General features: G+C 50.8%; 1 protein-coding gene across 42 annotated transcripts in view; it reads left to right on the top strand.

Moving 5' to 3' along the window:
* The first annotated feature begins 37 nt into the window (after nt 1-37).
* LOC127925032 (dual specificity protein kinase CLK2-like) overlaps nt 38-15474 on the top strand; it is a 20517-nt gene continuing 5080 nt past the window's right edge. For 40 of the 42 annotated variants that reach the window (XM_052509760.1, XM_052509751.1, XM_052509749.1 and 37 more), the window contains exons 1-10: nt 4155-4796; nt 6704-6794; nt 6961-7027; nt 7127-7243; nt 7338-7504; nt 7954-8048; nt 12792-12921; nt 13001-13083; nt 13476-13555; nt 14968-15058. In XM_052509760.1, the coding sequence (XP_052365720.1) occupies nt 4737-4796; nt 6704-6794; nt 6961-7027; nt 7127-7243; nt 7338-7504; nt 7954-8048; nt 12792-12921; nt 13001-13083; nt 13476-13555; nt 14968-15058 (981 nt within the window). In that variant the 5' untranslated portion in view covers nt 4155-4736. Of the gene's footprint in view, nt 2681-2808; nt 4797-6703; nt 6795-6960; nt 7028-7126; nt 7244-7337; nt 7505-7953; nt 9217-12791; nt 12922-13000; nt 13084-13475; nt 13556-14967; nt 15059-15474 lie in introns of those variants that run through there. The other 2 variants (XM_052509761.1, XM_052509762.1) reach the window with 2 other exon arrangements.

Below are 15474 nucleotides of genomic sequence, written 5' to 3'. Positions count from 1 at the left end.
AACCCACAATCTGAATCAACTGCCAAGAAATCATCTTTACCTGTTCTGTTATATCACACATTCCTTGGTTATGTTCTCAAAATATTCTACGAGGACACCTGTTAAATTTCAATGTATTGGTTAAACAACACCAGTGTGTATAAAGAAGGGGACTGAGCCCAGTAGACTACATTAAATCTGAAGAGACATTGTTTCAAATTGAGGGGTGTTGTAGCTTGGCTTGTGTTGCTGTACTGTCTGTCTGGGACATGGGCTCAGGTGGAGAGTGGAGAGGACAGAGAGAAGAATATCACTGAACAGGCTCAGAGAGACGGATGAAAGAGCAAGGAGAGTCATGCTGAATAGTCGACCACCCAGCCTGATATCTGGACTGAGCTGAAGGTGCTGAGGAACATGGTGGTGGAACAGAGAGTGAAGCTGAGGAACGTGGTGGTGCAACAGAGAGTGGAGCTGAGGAACGTGGTGTTGCAACAGAGAGTGGAGCTGAGGAACGTGGTGGTGGAACAGAGAGTGAAGCTGAGGAACGTGGTGTTGCAACAGAGAGTGGAGCTGAGGAACGTGGTGGTGGAACAGAGTGAAGCTGAGGAACATGGTGGTGGAACAGGGAGTGGAGCTGAGGAACATGGTGGTGGAACAGAGAGTGGAGCTGAGGAACATGGTGGTGGAACAGAGAGTGGAGCTGAGGAACATGGTGGTGGAACAGAGAGTGGAGCTGAGGAACATGGTGGTGAAACAGAGTGGAGCTGAGGAACATGGTGGTGAAACAGAGAGTGGAGCTGAGGAACATGGTGGTGAAACAGAGTGGAGCTGAGGAACATGGTGGTGAAACAGAGAGTGGAGCTGAGGAACATGGTGGTGGAACAGAGAGTGGAGCTGAGGAACATGGTGGTGGAACAGAGAGTGGAGCTGAGGAACATGGTGGTGGAACAGAGAGTGGAGCTGAGGAACATGGTGGTGGAACAGAGAGTGGAGCTGAGGAACATGGTGGTGGAACAGAGAGTGGAGCTGAGGAACATGGTGGTGAAACAGAGTGGAGCTGAGGAACATGGTGGTGAAACAGAGAGTGAAGCTGAGGAACATGGTGGTGGAACAGAGAGTGAAGCTGAGGAACGTGGTGGTGCAACAGAGTGAAGCTGAGGAACATGGTGGTGGAACAGAGAGTGAAGCTGAGGAACATGGTGGTGGAACAGAGTGGAGCTGAGGAACATGGTGGTGAAACAGAGAGTGGAGCTGAGGAACATGGTGGTGAAACAGAGAGTGAAGCTGAGGAACATGGTGGTCGAACAGAGAGTGGAGCTGAGGAACATGGTGGTGGAACAGAGAGTGGAGCTGAGGAACATGGTGGTGGAACAGAGAGTGGAGCTGAGGAACATGGTGGTGGAACAGAGAGTGGAGCTGAGTATCACTAAGACTGAACTGCAGTTCTACAAGAACAAGGTGGAGGAACTGGAGAGACAGAACACAGGTAAAGTAAGACAGCTGTATCTAATGTGGTTACTGTAATCAGCAGAGTAGTGGTGTGTTGAATTCAACAGTTTCTTTGTATGATATTGTAGAATTTCAGGCCAGAGTGAGAGCCTGGTAGAGGAGCTGAAGACAGAGAATGCAGGTAATGTAGAGATTTAAATAATACAGTATGTAAAGAGGATGTTATATATTTGGTCCAAATCAGACAAGGAACAGGTTCCCAAAATTGTTCCTATATTAGTAATTTCAGCCCAAGCGGCTACAGGTAGCCGACTGCTTGTTTACACACCAATCTACATGTATAAACACACATGTCCAATGAGACCAGATACAGACAGAGTCCAACATCACTAACAGGCTGCTCCAGTGTCTGGTGGCTTTGAGAGACTGATAGTGTTGATCTGTTATTCCTCTGATACAGGTGTCTTCAGTGCTCCAGTGTCTGGTGGCTTTGAGAGACTGATAGTGTTGATCTGTTATTCCTCTGATGCAGGTGTCTTCAGTGCTCCAGTGTCTGGTGGCTTTGAGAGACTGATAGTGTTGATCTGTTATTCCTCTGATGCAGGTGTCTTCAGTGCTCCAGTGTCTGGTGGCTTTGAGAGACTGACTGTGTTGATCTGTTATTCCTCTGATGCAGGTGTCTTCAGTGCTCCAGTGTCTGGTGGCTTTGAGAGACTGACTGTGTTGATCTGTTATTCCTCTGATGCAGGTGTCTTCAGTGCTCCAGTGTCTGGTGGCTTTGAGAGACTGACTGTGTTGATCTGTTATTCCTCTGATACAGGTGTCTTCAGTGCTCCAGTGTCTGGTGGCTTTGAGAGACTGATAGTGTTGATCTGTTATTCCTCTGATGCAGGTGTCTTCAGTGCTCCAGTGTCTGGTGGCTTTGAGAGACTGATAGTGTTGATCTGTTATTCCTCTGATGCAGGTGTCTTCAGTGCTCCAGTGTCTGGTGGCTTTGAGAGACTGATAGTGTTGATCTGTTATTCCTCTGATGCAGGTGTCTTCAGTGCTCCAGTGTCTGGTGGCTTTGAGAGACTGATAGTGTTGATCTGTTATTCCTCTGATGCAGGTGTCTTCAGTGCTCCAGTGTCTGGTGGCTTTGAGAGACTGATAGTGTTGATCTGTTATTCCTCTGATACAGGTGTCTTCAGTGCTCCAGGGTCTGGTGGCTTTGAGAGACTGACTGTGTTGATCTGTTATTCCTCTGATACAGGTGTCTTCAGTGCTCCAGTGTCTGGTGGCTTTGAGACTGACTGTGTTGACTGTTATGATCAGGTGTCTTCATGCTCCAGTGTCTGGTGGCTTTGAGAGACTGATAGTGGTGTTATTCCTCTGATGCAGGTGTCTTCAGTGCTCCAGTGTCTGGTGGCTTTGAGAGACTGACTGTGTTGATCTGTTATTCCTCTGATGCAGGTGTCTTCAGTGCTCCGGTGAGAGGAGTACATGGTCTTTGGGTTGTTCAGGAATGACAGAAGGTGACAGTATCTCTCCAATTCTGGGACTCTTGAACTGAAGGAGGGGACTTGGTTTACATGAATGAGTCTCTTATCAGGCTAAAGGATCTATGATGATTCTAATAAACACAGCTCCTTCAGTGACTTCCTGCTCTTTCCTATGTGAGATGAACACCACAAAAGCTGTAATAAAAAGTCCAATCTGTTATGACATTCCATGAAACGTTATGACGCTAAAATAAAATGACTTAACGTCTTCTGTTGTGTTGACGTTTGACTGTATTTACTATGATATAGATGAATGTTATTCAGCTCAGTAGTTTGGGTGGAAGGCAAGGGGTCAGCGTTGGGGGTTAGAGTGGTAATATATTTATTGTATGTAACTACAGACTGAATTAAATAACAGTACAGATCAACAGTCAGTTTAACTGATCATTTCAAGCAGAAATTGATCAATTACGATGCTAAAGTGAATGTTTAAGTGATAAATCACATCCACTTCATTCATTCTCTGCTTAATGATAACACTAGCAGCCCATTTAGCCTATTAAAGCTATACTGCTCCCATATTGATCTGTTACACCTATCCATCTACTAACCGACATACAGGCTGGTCAGTATCACCAAACACAGACAGCAAACTTTAAAGGTACAATCCTGAGTTTGTGTCAGCCCAACAGCAGCCCATCCACTTGGTTTGGTGTGAAGCTTAGAGATGGGTCTAGTCCTGCTTGGTAACATTATTCCTAAATAAGTTTCAAAAGTTGCACTACATGGCAGTTTGGAACTCAGTAGTGAGTGTTGAAACTGAGGGCAGACACTTTTTACGCGCTACACCCTTCAGCACTCGGCAGTCCCGTCCTGTGAGCTTGTGTGGCCTACCACTTCATGGCTGAGCCGTTGTTGCTCCTAGACGTTTCCACTTCACAATAACAGCACTTACAGTTGACCGGGGCAGCTCTAGCAGGGCAGAAATTTGACAAACTGACTTGTTGGAAAGGTAGCATCCTATGACGGTGCCACGTTGAAAGCAGTTCTTTGTGTAAGTGAAGAATATAAATGACTGAGTAATGTGTACATGTTTAAGTTCCTCCCTGGTATATCCGGAGAGTTAACTTCCTTGTAATTGCTTGAATAAAATCTTAACTTGAAAATGAGCTCTGCTTGATCCTTGGAACAATTTTTTTCTTCAACAGTATACACAGAGGACAGGTGTAGAAAAGCACTATGCCAGAGTGCCGGGGTTAAGGAGGTGACGGGAGTGTCAGGGAGGGAAACTAAATATGCCCCTCGTACACTCACACACACCTACACTCACACACACTCCACATCTTGATTCTGGTCTCAGGACTTTCCCTGGGGGGTGTGACCAAAGGTTATTATTAGTGTCTGTCTCAACCGTCTTTCTCTCTCTCTCAATCTCCTGTATCCTTCTCATATCTCTCCTTCCCTATCTACTTTCTCCTTATCTGTCTGTCTCTTTGCTTCTCTGTTCCGTCTTCATCGGTTCATCTAATCTATCTTTCTCTCTCATCTTGTTTCATTCGTACTTCACTCTCTTACTTTTGTCTCTTCTCTGCCACTCTATTTTTCTTTTTGCTGTTTTCTCTTCCCTCTTGACTTTTGTCTGTTCTGTCTTCCTCTGCACTGCTTTTTGCTCTGTCATTAGTTTCTGTCTCCTCTCTTCAGTCGTCTTTCCTTTTCCTGTTTCACTGTCTGTGGACTTTATCCTTCCTTCTTCGCTGTCTTCTTTACCTACACTGTATCTTCCTCCCTCTTTCCCTTAACTCCTTAATTCCCTCTCTGTTCTGAGTTATGGGGAAGACAGAGTTGTACTCTGTGTATAAGAGCTTCCTGGACTGTCTCTGCCTCTCTGTGAGTACCCATCTGCCTCTTCCCTCCTCTTCCTCCTCGTCTGCTTCTCTCTTCCATCGTCTCCTTTCCTTCTCTCTCCCCATCCCCTCATTTCCTCTGCTATGCACTGTTAATATGTTCACTGCCTTTTTCTTAATGTTTGAATTCATTTATTTGTGTTTTGTGACGTTTGATACAGCTCAGTTTTATTCCTGGCAACCCTTCACTCTACCTGTTTTCTGCCTCTCTACCACAACTCATAGAGAGAGAGAGTCTGTGTGTGTGTTCATTCAGTCTCTAAGCCACCCTCTAAGTCAGAGAAAGTTGCCTGCTCAGCACTCTCTCTCTTTCTCTCTGACTCCCTCTTTCTCTCAGCACTCTCTCTTTCTCTCTCTTGCTCCCTCTTTCTCTCAGCACTCTCTCTTTCTCTCTGCTCCCTCTTTCTCTCAGCACTCTCTCTCTTTCTCTCTCGCTCCCTCTTTCTCTCAGCTCTCTCTCTTTCTCTCTCGCTCCCTCTTTCTCTCAGCACTCTCTCTCTTTCTCTCTGGCTCCCTCTTTCTCTCAGCACTCTCTCTCTTTCTCTCTCGCTCCCTCTTTCTCTCAGCACTCTCTCTTTCTCTCTCGCTCCCTCTTTCTCTCAGCACTCTCTCTCTTTCTCTCTCGCTCCCTCTTTCTCTCAGCACTCTCTCTTTCTCTCTCGCTCCCTCTTTCTCTCAGCACTCTCTCTTTCTCTCTTGCTCCCTCTTTCTCTCAGCACTCTCTCTTTCTCTCTCGCTCCCTCTTTCTCTCAGCACTCTCTCTCTTTCTCTCTCGCTCCCTCTTTCTCTCAGCACTCTCTCTTTCTCTCTGGCTCCCTCTTTCTCTCAGCACTCTCTCTTTCTCGCTCTCTCTTTCTCTCAGCACTCTTTCTCTCTCGCTCCCTCTTTCTCTCAGCACTCTCTCTCTTTCTCTCTGGCTCCCTCTTTCTCTCTTGCTCCCTCTTTCTCTCAGCACTCTCTCTCTTTCTCTCTCTCGCTCCCTCTTTCTCTCAGCACTCACTCTTTCTCTCTCGCTCCCTCTTTCTCTCAGCACTCTCTCTTTCTCTTTGCTCCCTCTTTCTCTCAGCACTCTCTCTTTCTCTCTCGCTCCCTCTTTCTCTCAGCACTCTCTCTCTTTCTCTCTCGCTCCCTCTTTCTCTCAGCACTCTCTCTCTTTCTCTCTGGCTCCCTCTTTCTCTCAGCACTCTCTCTTTCTCGCTCTCTCTCTCTCAGCACTCTTTCTCTCTCGCTCCCTCTTTCTCTCAGCACTCTCTTTCTCTCTGGCTCTCTCTTTCTCTCAGCACTCTCTCTTTCTCTCTCACTCCCTTTTTCTCTCAGCACTCTCTCTTTCTCTCTGGCTCTCTCTTTCTCTCAGCACTCTCTCTTTCTCTCTCGCTCCCTCTTTCTCTCAGCACTCTCTCTTTCTCTCGCTCCCTCTTTCTCCTTGTGATGTTCTGATATTAATAACAGTCTTAGAATGTAGATGGAAATAGTCACAGAGCTGCCCCATGTAGGCCAGCCAGTCACATGACATTTCTCATTTAGGCCCGTAATACCAGGACAGGACTGGAGAGGGTTTAGGGCTCCACTCTACTGTATGTACAGATAACATAGTCCACTACTGACATAGTCCACTAGTGCATACTCTGTTTAAGTGCAGTTCTAAGTCCCAAGTCATTACATTCATCAGGAATGGACTGTTTTCTTAAAGAGTTAGGAGGAGCCTGTGGAATTGGATAACATCATCGGGGGCTTGCAACACTAGTCCTCAGCTTACAAGCATTTTAGATTATTAAGCAGCTGTTATGTCAGCTGTGTGTGTGTGTGTGTTATTGAGAGGCTCAGTCCAACTATGCTGACGACTTTTGCCCTGTTGTCCCCTCCTCTAAACCCCTGACCTCTGACCCCTAGCGGAGCAGCAGTGAGGGGCCAGGGAAGAACGAGAAGGCCCCTGATGATGGTCACCTGGCCTACCAGAATGGAGACGTTCTACAAGAGAGATGTAGGCTATGTTTACATCTACTAGTCCCTCCCACTATCCTCTTGTCTTCACACATTGAAAAGACAGGATAGGTGAATGTTTTCGAGCCCTCTCATAAAAGAGACTCCTCTACTTCCCAGTCTTTAATTGAATCCCCATGCCTCCATCTCTTCATCTTCCCCATCAGATGAGGTTATCAGTCTGTTGGGAGAGGGCACCTTTGGGAAGGTGGTGACGTGTGTGGACCGGCGCAGGTATGAGAGGCATTTATAAAATACACATGCACACTCGTAGAGCTTCAGGTGGAGCGTGTGCTGGTTGCTAGCTAGCTGTTCTCTCTGTCTCTCTCTCAGGGCTGGGGCACGTGTAGCTCTGAAGATCATTAAGAACATGGAGAAGTACAGACAAGCTGCTAAACTGGAGATCAATGTCCTGGAGAAAATCAATGAGAAAGACCCACACAACAAACAGTACGGAGTCTGATGGACCAGTAGAAAGTTTGAGAAGTTGTTTCCCTCACCTTCTGTGGCTTTCTCTTTACTTCACCCCCCCCCCCTCTCTCAGTCAATGTGTTCAGATGCTGGACTGGTTTGACTACCATGGTCATGTGTGTATCTCCATGGAGCTGCTAGCCCTCAGCACTTTTGACTTCCTGAAGGAGAACAACTTCCTGCCGTACTGTATGGATCACGTCCGCCAGATGGCCTACCAGATCTGCCTCGCTGTCAACTGTGAGTGTGTCACACACATATATGTATGCCCATGTGCATGCTGGTAGCTCTCCAGAACCAGGGTTGGTGGTGACTACTTCCATAGACTATGACATTTACTTACCAGGGATTGTTTCGTGTCTGGTATTGGTCTCTTTGACCAGAAGAGGGCGCTGGTTCATTGATGAAGCTCAGTCTACAAGCCTAAAACTCAACTCTGGGCCTCAAAGCCAGTTCCACTGCTTTTTTCATTGTTCCGCTCTAATCAGGAACTGATTTTAGAGCAATTAAGTGTCAGGTAGAACAGAAAAGCAGCAGGCTCCGGACCTCGTAGGGTCAGAGTTGAATACCGCTGGTCTACTACATACTGTAGAGGAACTATGGGCAGCAAGTGCAACGCTGGGCAGTTTCACCTTGGTTGTCCCGGTATTATCATGATGGATGCATGGTTTATCTGTTTCCCTCTGCAGTTCTCCATATCAACAAGCTGACCCACACTGACCTCAAACCTGAGAACATCCTGTTTGTCAACTCTGACTACACCATCACTTACAACGCTGAGAAGGTGAGAGGGAGGGCTTTATCCTTCCTTCATCACTCTCTTCTTCACCTACGCTGTATCTGGGGGTTTCTCCTTTGGGCAAAAGACTGTCCTCTGTCCTCTCTCCTCTGTCCTCTGTCCTCTCTCCTCTGTCCTCTGTCCTCTCTCCTCTGTCCTCTGTCCTCTGTCCTCTCTCCTCTGTCCTCTCTCCTCTCTCCTCTGTCCTCTCTCCTCTGTCCTCTGTCCTCTCTCCTCTGTCCTCTGTCCTCTCTCCTCTGTCCTCTGTCCTCTGTCCTCTCTCCTCTGTCCTCTCTCATCTGTCCTCTGTCCTCTCTCCTCTGTCCTCTCTCCTCTGTCCTCTCTCATCTGTGACCCGGAAACCGATGAGTGGTCGAGGAGTGTGTCAATTTATTAGTAGGCAAAGAAGAGTGTCGTCCCCTCCTCGATAGCCACTTTTCATTGAGGACACTCATGTCTACAGTATCCTACTGCAGAAGAGTTTTGACTTCTGCCACACCCCATTTGAAATATACCACACCTCATTTGAAATATACCACACCCCATTTGAAATATACCACACCCCATTTTAAATATACCACACCCCATTTGAATCAGGTTTGGTTTTGTCAGAGGAGAAAACACACTTTAAAAACAATATGCTACGTATTGTTTTAACCATAAACTGTTTTACGTCTTAATTTGTTTTGATCACTTTAAACATTTATTTTGGGATCCACCCCTGTAAACGTCATTTGCCTGATGTGTGGAGAAGGACCGTCTCATTTCAACCCCGGTCACTCTCCTTGCCAATCCTCCGAGATTAACTTTTACCTTTTTCAAAATGAGGCGATAGAGGACGGAGGATAGAAGACTGAGGATAGAAGACTGAGGATAGAGGGCGGAGGAGAGAGGGCGGAAATAGAGGGCGGAGGACAGAGGGCGGAGGACAGAGGGCGGAGGACAGAGGGCGGAGGACAGAGGGCGGAGGACAGAGACGCAGGATAGAGGGCGGAGGATGGAGGGCGGAGGAGAGAGGACGGAGGAGAGAGGGCGGAGGAGAGAGGGCGGAGGAGAGAGGCGCAGGATAGAGGGCAGGGGATGGAGGACGGAGGAGAGAGGACGGAGGAGAGAGGACGGAGGAGAGGGCAGAGGATAGTGGACTGAGGAGAGAGGATGAAGGAGAGAGGGCGGACGAGAGTCCTCTCTCGAGAGAGGGCGGACGAGAGAGGGCGCAGGGATGGAGGCGCAGGATGGTAGAGCATGGCGCTTGTAACGCCAGGGTAGTGGGTTCGATCCCTCGGGACCTCATCTGTCCTCTTGCCGGGATACGTAGAATGTATGCACACATGACTGTAAGTCGCTTTGGATAAAAGCGTCTGCAAATGGCATATATTATTATTATATTATTGGACGGAGGAGAGAGGACGGAGGAGAGGCATATAGGAGAGACTTTTCGGAGGACAGAGGAGAGAGGACTGAGAAGAGAGAGGATGAAATAGAGGGCGGAGGAGAGAGGGAGGACCCCATTTGGAAATATACGGAGGACGAGGAGAGATCGGAGGTTAGTGGTTTGAGAGGAGAAGAGGATTTAAAACGGAGGAGAGAGGCGGAGGAGAACCGGAGGAGAACGGAGGGAGGGACGTCTTAGTTTTGGAGGAAAGATTTATTTTGAGGAGGAGGAGGACGAGGGCATTTGGAGGTGGACAGAGGGCGGAGGATCAGAGATTAGGAGGAGAGAGGGCGGAGGATAGAGGGCGGAGGACAGAGGGCGGAGATAGAGGGAGGGCGGAGGACAGAGGGCGGAGGATAGAGGGAGGGCGGAGGACAGAGGGCGGAAATAGAGGGCAGAGGACAGAGGGCGGAGAGGAGAGAGAGGGCGGAGGAAGAGGGCGGAGGATGGAGGGCAGAGGACAGAGGAGGGCGGAGGAGAGAGGGCGGAGGAGAGAGGGCGGGGGCGGAGGAGGAGAGAGAGGACGGAAGAGGAGAGAGGGACGAGGAGAGAGGGCGGAGGAGAGAGGCGGAGGAGGGCGGAGGATAGGCGCAGGATGGAGGGCGGAGGATGGAGGACGGAGGAGAGAGGACGGAGGAGAGAGGACGGAGGAGAGAGGGAGCGGAGATAGTGGCTGAGGAGAGAGATGGAAGGAGAGAGGACGGAGATAGAGGCGGAGAGGTGGAGGAGAGAGGGCGGAGGAGAAAGGACTGAGGAGGATGAAGGGCGGAGGGAGAGAGAGGGAGGAGATAGAGGCGGAGGATAGAGGGCGGAGGAGGGAAGGACGGAGGAGAGAGGGCGGAGGAGAGAGGGCGGAGGATAGGAGGAGGGCGGAGGAGAGAGGGCGGAGGATAGTGGACTGAGGAGGAGAGAGGGAGGAGGGAGGAGAGGGAGGGAGGAGAGGGGAGAGAGAGGGCGGACGGAGAGAGAGGGCGGAGGATAGAGGCGGAGAGGAGGAAGAGAGGCGGAGGAGAGAAGGAGCGGAGGCGGAGGAGAGGGGCGGAGGAGAGAGGGCGGAGGAGAGGGCGGAGGACAGAGGGCGGAGGGCGGAGGACAGAGGGCGGAGGACAGAGGGCGGAGGATAGAGGGCGGAGGATAAGGGCGGAGGATGGAGGGAAGAGGAGGAGAGAGGCGGAGGATGGAGGGCGGAGGATGGAGGGGCGGAGGATGGAGGGCGGAGGAGAGAGGGGAGGACGGAGGAGAGAGCGGAGGATAGAGAGAGAGGAGGAGAGAGGAGGAGGAGAGAGGCGGAGGAGAGAGGCGGAAGAGAGGGCGGAGGAGAGAGGAGCGGAGGAGAGAGGAGGAGGAGGAGAGAGGGAGAGGACGGAGGAGAGAGAGAGGAGGGCGGAGGAGAGAGGGAGGAGGAGAGGAGGAGGAGAGAGGACGGAGGAGAGAGGGCGGAGGATGGAGGCGGAGGATGGAGGGTGGAGGAGGGCGGAGGAGAGAGGCGGAGGAGAGAGGGAGGGAGGGAGAGGGGAGGGAGAGAGGGCGGAGGACAGAGGAGGATAGAGGCGGAGGATAGAGGGAGAGAGGAGAGAGGGAGGAGAGGGCGCAGGAGGGAGAGGAAGGAGAGGAGGAGAGAGAGGAGAGGAGGAGGAGGGAGGAGAGAGGAGAGGGAAGAGAGGGAGGGGAGGAGAGAGGGCGGAGGGAGGAGGAGAGGGGGAGGAGGAGAGGGGCGGAGGAGAGAGGGCGGAGGAGAGAGGAGGAGGATAGAGATGGGAGGACGGACGGAGGAGAGGCGGAGGAAAGAGGGAGGAGGAGAGAGGAGCGGAGAGAGAGGGCGGAGAGAGAGGCGGAGGAGAGAGGAGGAGGAGAGGCGGAGAGAGCGGAGAGAGGGCGGAGATAGAGGCGGAGATGACAGGAGAGAGGAAGGAGGATGAGGCGGAGGAGATAGAGGCGGAGGAGAGAGGCGGAGGATAGAGGCGGAGGATGGAGGAGGAGATAGGCGGAGGAGGAGGAGGAGGAGGAGGAGGAGAGAGGAGGAGAGGGGAGGACGGAGGAGAGAGGGGAGGAGAGAGAGGGCGGAGAGAGAGGAGGAGAGGGCGGAGGAGAGAGGGCGGAGGAGAGAGAGGGAGAGCGGAGGAGAGAGGCGGAGGATAGAGGCGGAGGATAGAGGCGGAGGATAGGCGGAGGATGGAGGGGCGGAGGAGAGAGGGGCGGAGGAGAGAGGGCGGAGGAGGAGGAGGGGAGAGGAGGAGGCGGAGGAGAGAGAGAAGGCGGAGGAGAGAGGGGAGGAGAGAGGCGGAGAGAGGAGCGGAGGAGAGAGGCGGAGGATGGAGGGCGGAGGAGAGAGAGGGAGGAGAGGCGGAGGAGAGAGGCGGAGGAGAGAGGGCGGAGGAGAGAGGCGGAGGAGAGAGGCGGAGGAGAGAGATGGAGGATAGAGGCGGAGGATAGGAGGACTGAGGAGGAGGAGAGAGGCGGAGGTGAGGGGGAGGAGAGAGGCGGAGGAGAGGCGGAGGAGAGGAGGAGGGAGCGGAGGAGGGAGGAGGAGAGAGGAGAGAGGGCGGAGGAGAGAGGGCGGAGGAGAGAGCGGAGGAGAGAGGGCGGAGGAGAGAGGGGCGGAGGAGAGAGGGGCGGAGGAGAGAGGGCGGAGGAGAGAGGGCGGAGGATAGAGGCGGAGGATAGAGGCGGAGGAGGAGGCGGAGGAGAGGCGGAGGAGAGAGGCGGAGGAGAGAGGGCGGAGGAGAGAGGGCGGAGGAGAGAGGCGGAGGAGAGAGGCGGAGGAGAGAGGACGGAGGAGAGAGGACGGAGGAGAGAGGACGGAGGAGAGAGGACGGAGGAGAGAGGACGGAGAGAGAGGACGGAGGAGAGAGGACCGAGGAGAGAGGACCGAGGAGAGAGGACCGAGGAGAGAGGACCGAGGAGAGAGGACCGAGGAGGAGGACCGAGGAGAGAGGGTGGAGGAGACAGGGGGAGGAGAGAGGGTGGAGGAGAGAGGGTGGAGGAGAGAGGGTGGAGGAGAGAGGACGGAGGAGAGAGGACGGAGGAGAGAGGACGGAGGAGAGAGGACGGAGGAGAGAGGGCGGAGGAGAGAGGGCGGAGGAGAGAGGACCGAGGAGAGAGGACCGAGGAGAGAGGACCGAGGAGAGAGGACCGAGGAAGAAGGTGAGCAAATCTAATTGATGAAATGCATGTATCTTCCTTTCCCCTCCTCTCTTCTTGTCTTCTTCTCCACCCCCCCCCTCTCTGTCCCCCCTCTCTCTGTCCCCCCCCCTCTCTCTCTGTCCCCTCCCCCCTCTCTCTCTGCCCCCCCACCTCTATTTCTCTCGCTCTCTCAGAAGCGGGATGAGAGGAAAGTGAAGGATACAACAGTAAGACTGGTGGATTTTGGCAGTGCCACGTTTGACCACGAACACCACAGCACCACCATATCTACACGCCACTACCGTGCTCCTGAAGTTATTCTGGGTAACCTACACACATCACACTCACACACTCTAATCTTGGACTATTGGCTAGCTGAACATGTGTTACTGTTCCAACTCAGAGCTGGGCTGGAGTCATCCGTGTGATGTCTGGAGTATCGGCTGCATCCTGTTTGAGTACTATGAAGGCTTCACCCTATATCAGGTACTGTGTGGACATGTGTGTGTGGACATGTTTAACTATACTTTTGGGGACCAGAAGTCCCTACAAGAATAGTAAACAAATACAAATTTGACCAACTGGGGACATTTTGTTAGTCCCCACAAGGTCAAATGCTATTTCTCGGGGGGTTAGAGTTAGGGTTAGGAGTTAGGGTTAGGATTAAAGTTAGTGTTCAGGTTAGGTTTTGGGGTTAGAGTTACGGTTAGGGGTCAGGGTTTAGGGAAAACATGATTTTGAATGGGACTGAATTGTGTTTCCCCACAATGTTAGTTACAAAAGACTGTGTGTGTGTTTGTTGTTTGTGTGATACAAGTGAAAGTGAACTAAGTTGGGAGTTTATAGCTTCTGCTGACCAGTGTTTGTGTTTGTCTCAGACCCATGACAACCAGGAGCACCTGGCCATGATGGAGAGAGTACGGGGACCTCTCCCCTCTACGATGATCTGCAAGACCAGGTAACACATGATGACAGTTACACACACACACATACACACTCCTCATAGACACACATACACACTCCTCATAGACACACATACACACTCCTCATAGACACACATACACACTCCTCATAGACACACATACACACTCCTCATAGACACACATACACACTCCTCATAGACACACATACACACTCCTCATAGACACACATACACACTCCTCATAGACACACATACACACTCCTCATAGACACACATACACACTCCTCATAGACACACATACACACTCCTCATAGACACACATACACACTCCTCATAGACACACATACACACTCCTCATAGACACACATACACACTCCTCATAGACACACATACACACTCCTCATAGACACACATACACACTCCTCATAGACACACATACACACTCCTCACAGACACACATACACACTCCTCACAGACACACATACACACTCCTCACAGACACACATACACACTCCTCATAGACACACATACACACTCCTCATAGACACACATACACACTCCTCATAGACACACATACACACTCCTCATAGACACACATACACACTCCTCATAGACACACATACACACTCCTCACAGACACACATGCACACTCCTCATAGACACACACACACACTCCTCACAGACACACATACACACTCCTCACAGACACACATACACACTCCTCACAGACACACATACACACTCCTCATAGACACACACACACACTCCTCACAGACACACATACACACTCCTCACAGACACACATACACACTCCTCACAGACACACATACACACTCCTCATAGACACACATACACACTCCTCACAGACACACATACACACTCCTCATAGACACACATACACACTCCTCACAGACACACATGCACACTCCTCATAGACACACACACACACACTCCTCATAGACACACATACACACTCCTCACAGACACAAATACACACTCCTCACAGACACACATACACACTCCTCATAGACACACATACACACTCCTCATAGACACACATACACACTCCTCATAGACACACATACACACTCCTCACATACACACTCCTCATAGACACACATACACACTCCTCATAGACACACATACACACTCATAGACACACATACACACTCCTCACAGACACACACACATTCCTCATAGACACACATACACACTCCTCACAGACACACTCATCATAGACACACATACACACTCCTCACATACACACTCCTCACAGACACACATACACACTCCTCACAGACACACATACACACTCCTCATAGACACACATACACACTCATAGACACACATACACACACACATTCCTCATAGACACACATACACACTCCTCACAGACACACTCCTCAAAGACACACCTAGTATACACTTTGTGTGATTTGTCCTTTCAGGAAGCAGAAGTATTTTCATTGCAGGCGTCTAGACTGGAACGATAACTCCAAGGCAGGACGATACGTCACAGACCACATTAAACCTCTATGGGTAAGTTACCCCTGAGATAAAGACACTCTAACCTGAGACTAGACTGGTAAAGCCTTAGATACTTGGCACCTAAAGACACCCGTCTCAACATCAACAGTGAGGAGGCGACTCCGGGATGCTGACCTTCTAGGCAGAGTTCCTCTGTCCAGGTTCCGTGTTCTTTTGCCCATCTTAATCTTTTCTTCCCATTATTGGCTTATTATTGGCCAGTCTGAGATATGGCTTTTTCTTTGCAATTCTGCCTAGAAGGCCAGCATTCTAGAGTCGCCTCTTCACTGTTGATGTTGAGGACCTGTGAGGCGTTTGTTTCTCAAACTAGACACTCTAATGTACTTGTCCTCTTGCTCAGTTGTGCACCGGGGCCTCCCGCTCCTCTTTCTATTCTGATTATAGCCATTTCGTGCTGTTCTGTGAAG

Source organism: Oncorhynchus keta, unplaced genomic scaffold (assembly GCF_023373465.1).
Source record: "Oncorhynchus keta strain PuntledgeMale-10-30-2019 unplaced genomic scaffold, Oket_V2 Un_contig_496_pilon_pilon, whole genome shotgun sequence".
Lineage (NCBI taxonomy): Eukaryota > Metazoa > Chordata > Actinopteri > Salmoniformes > Salmonidae > Oncorhynchus > Oncorhynchus keta.
This window is presented reverse-complemented; position numbering and strand designations above follow the sequence as displayed.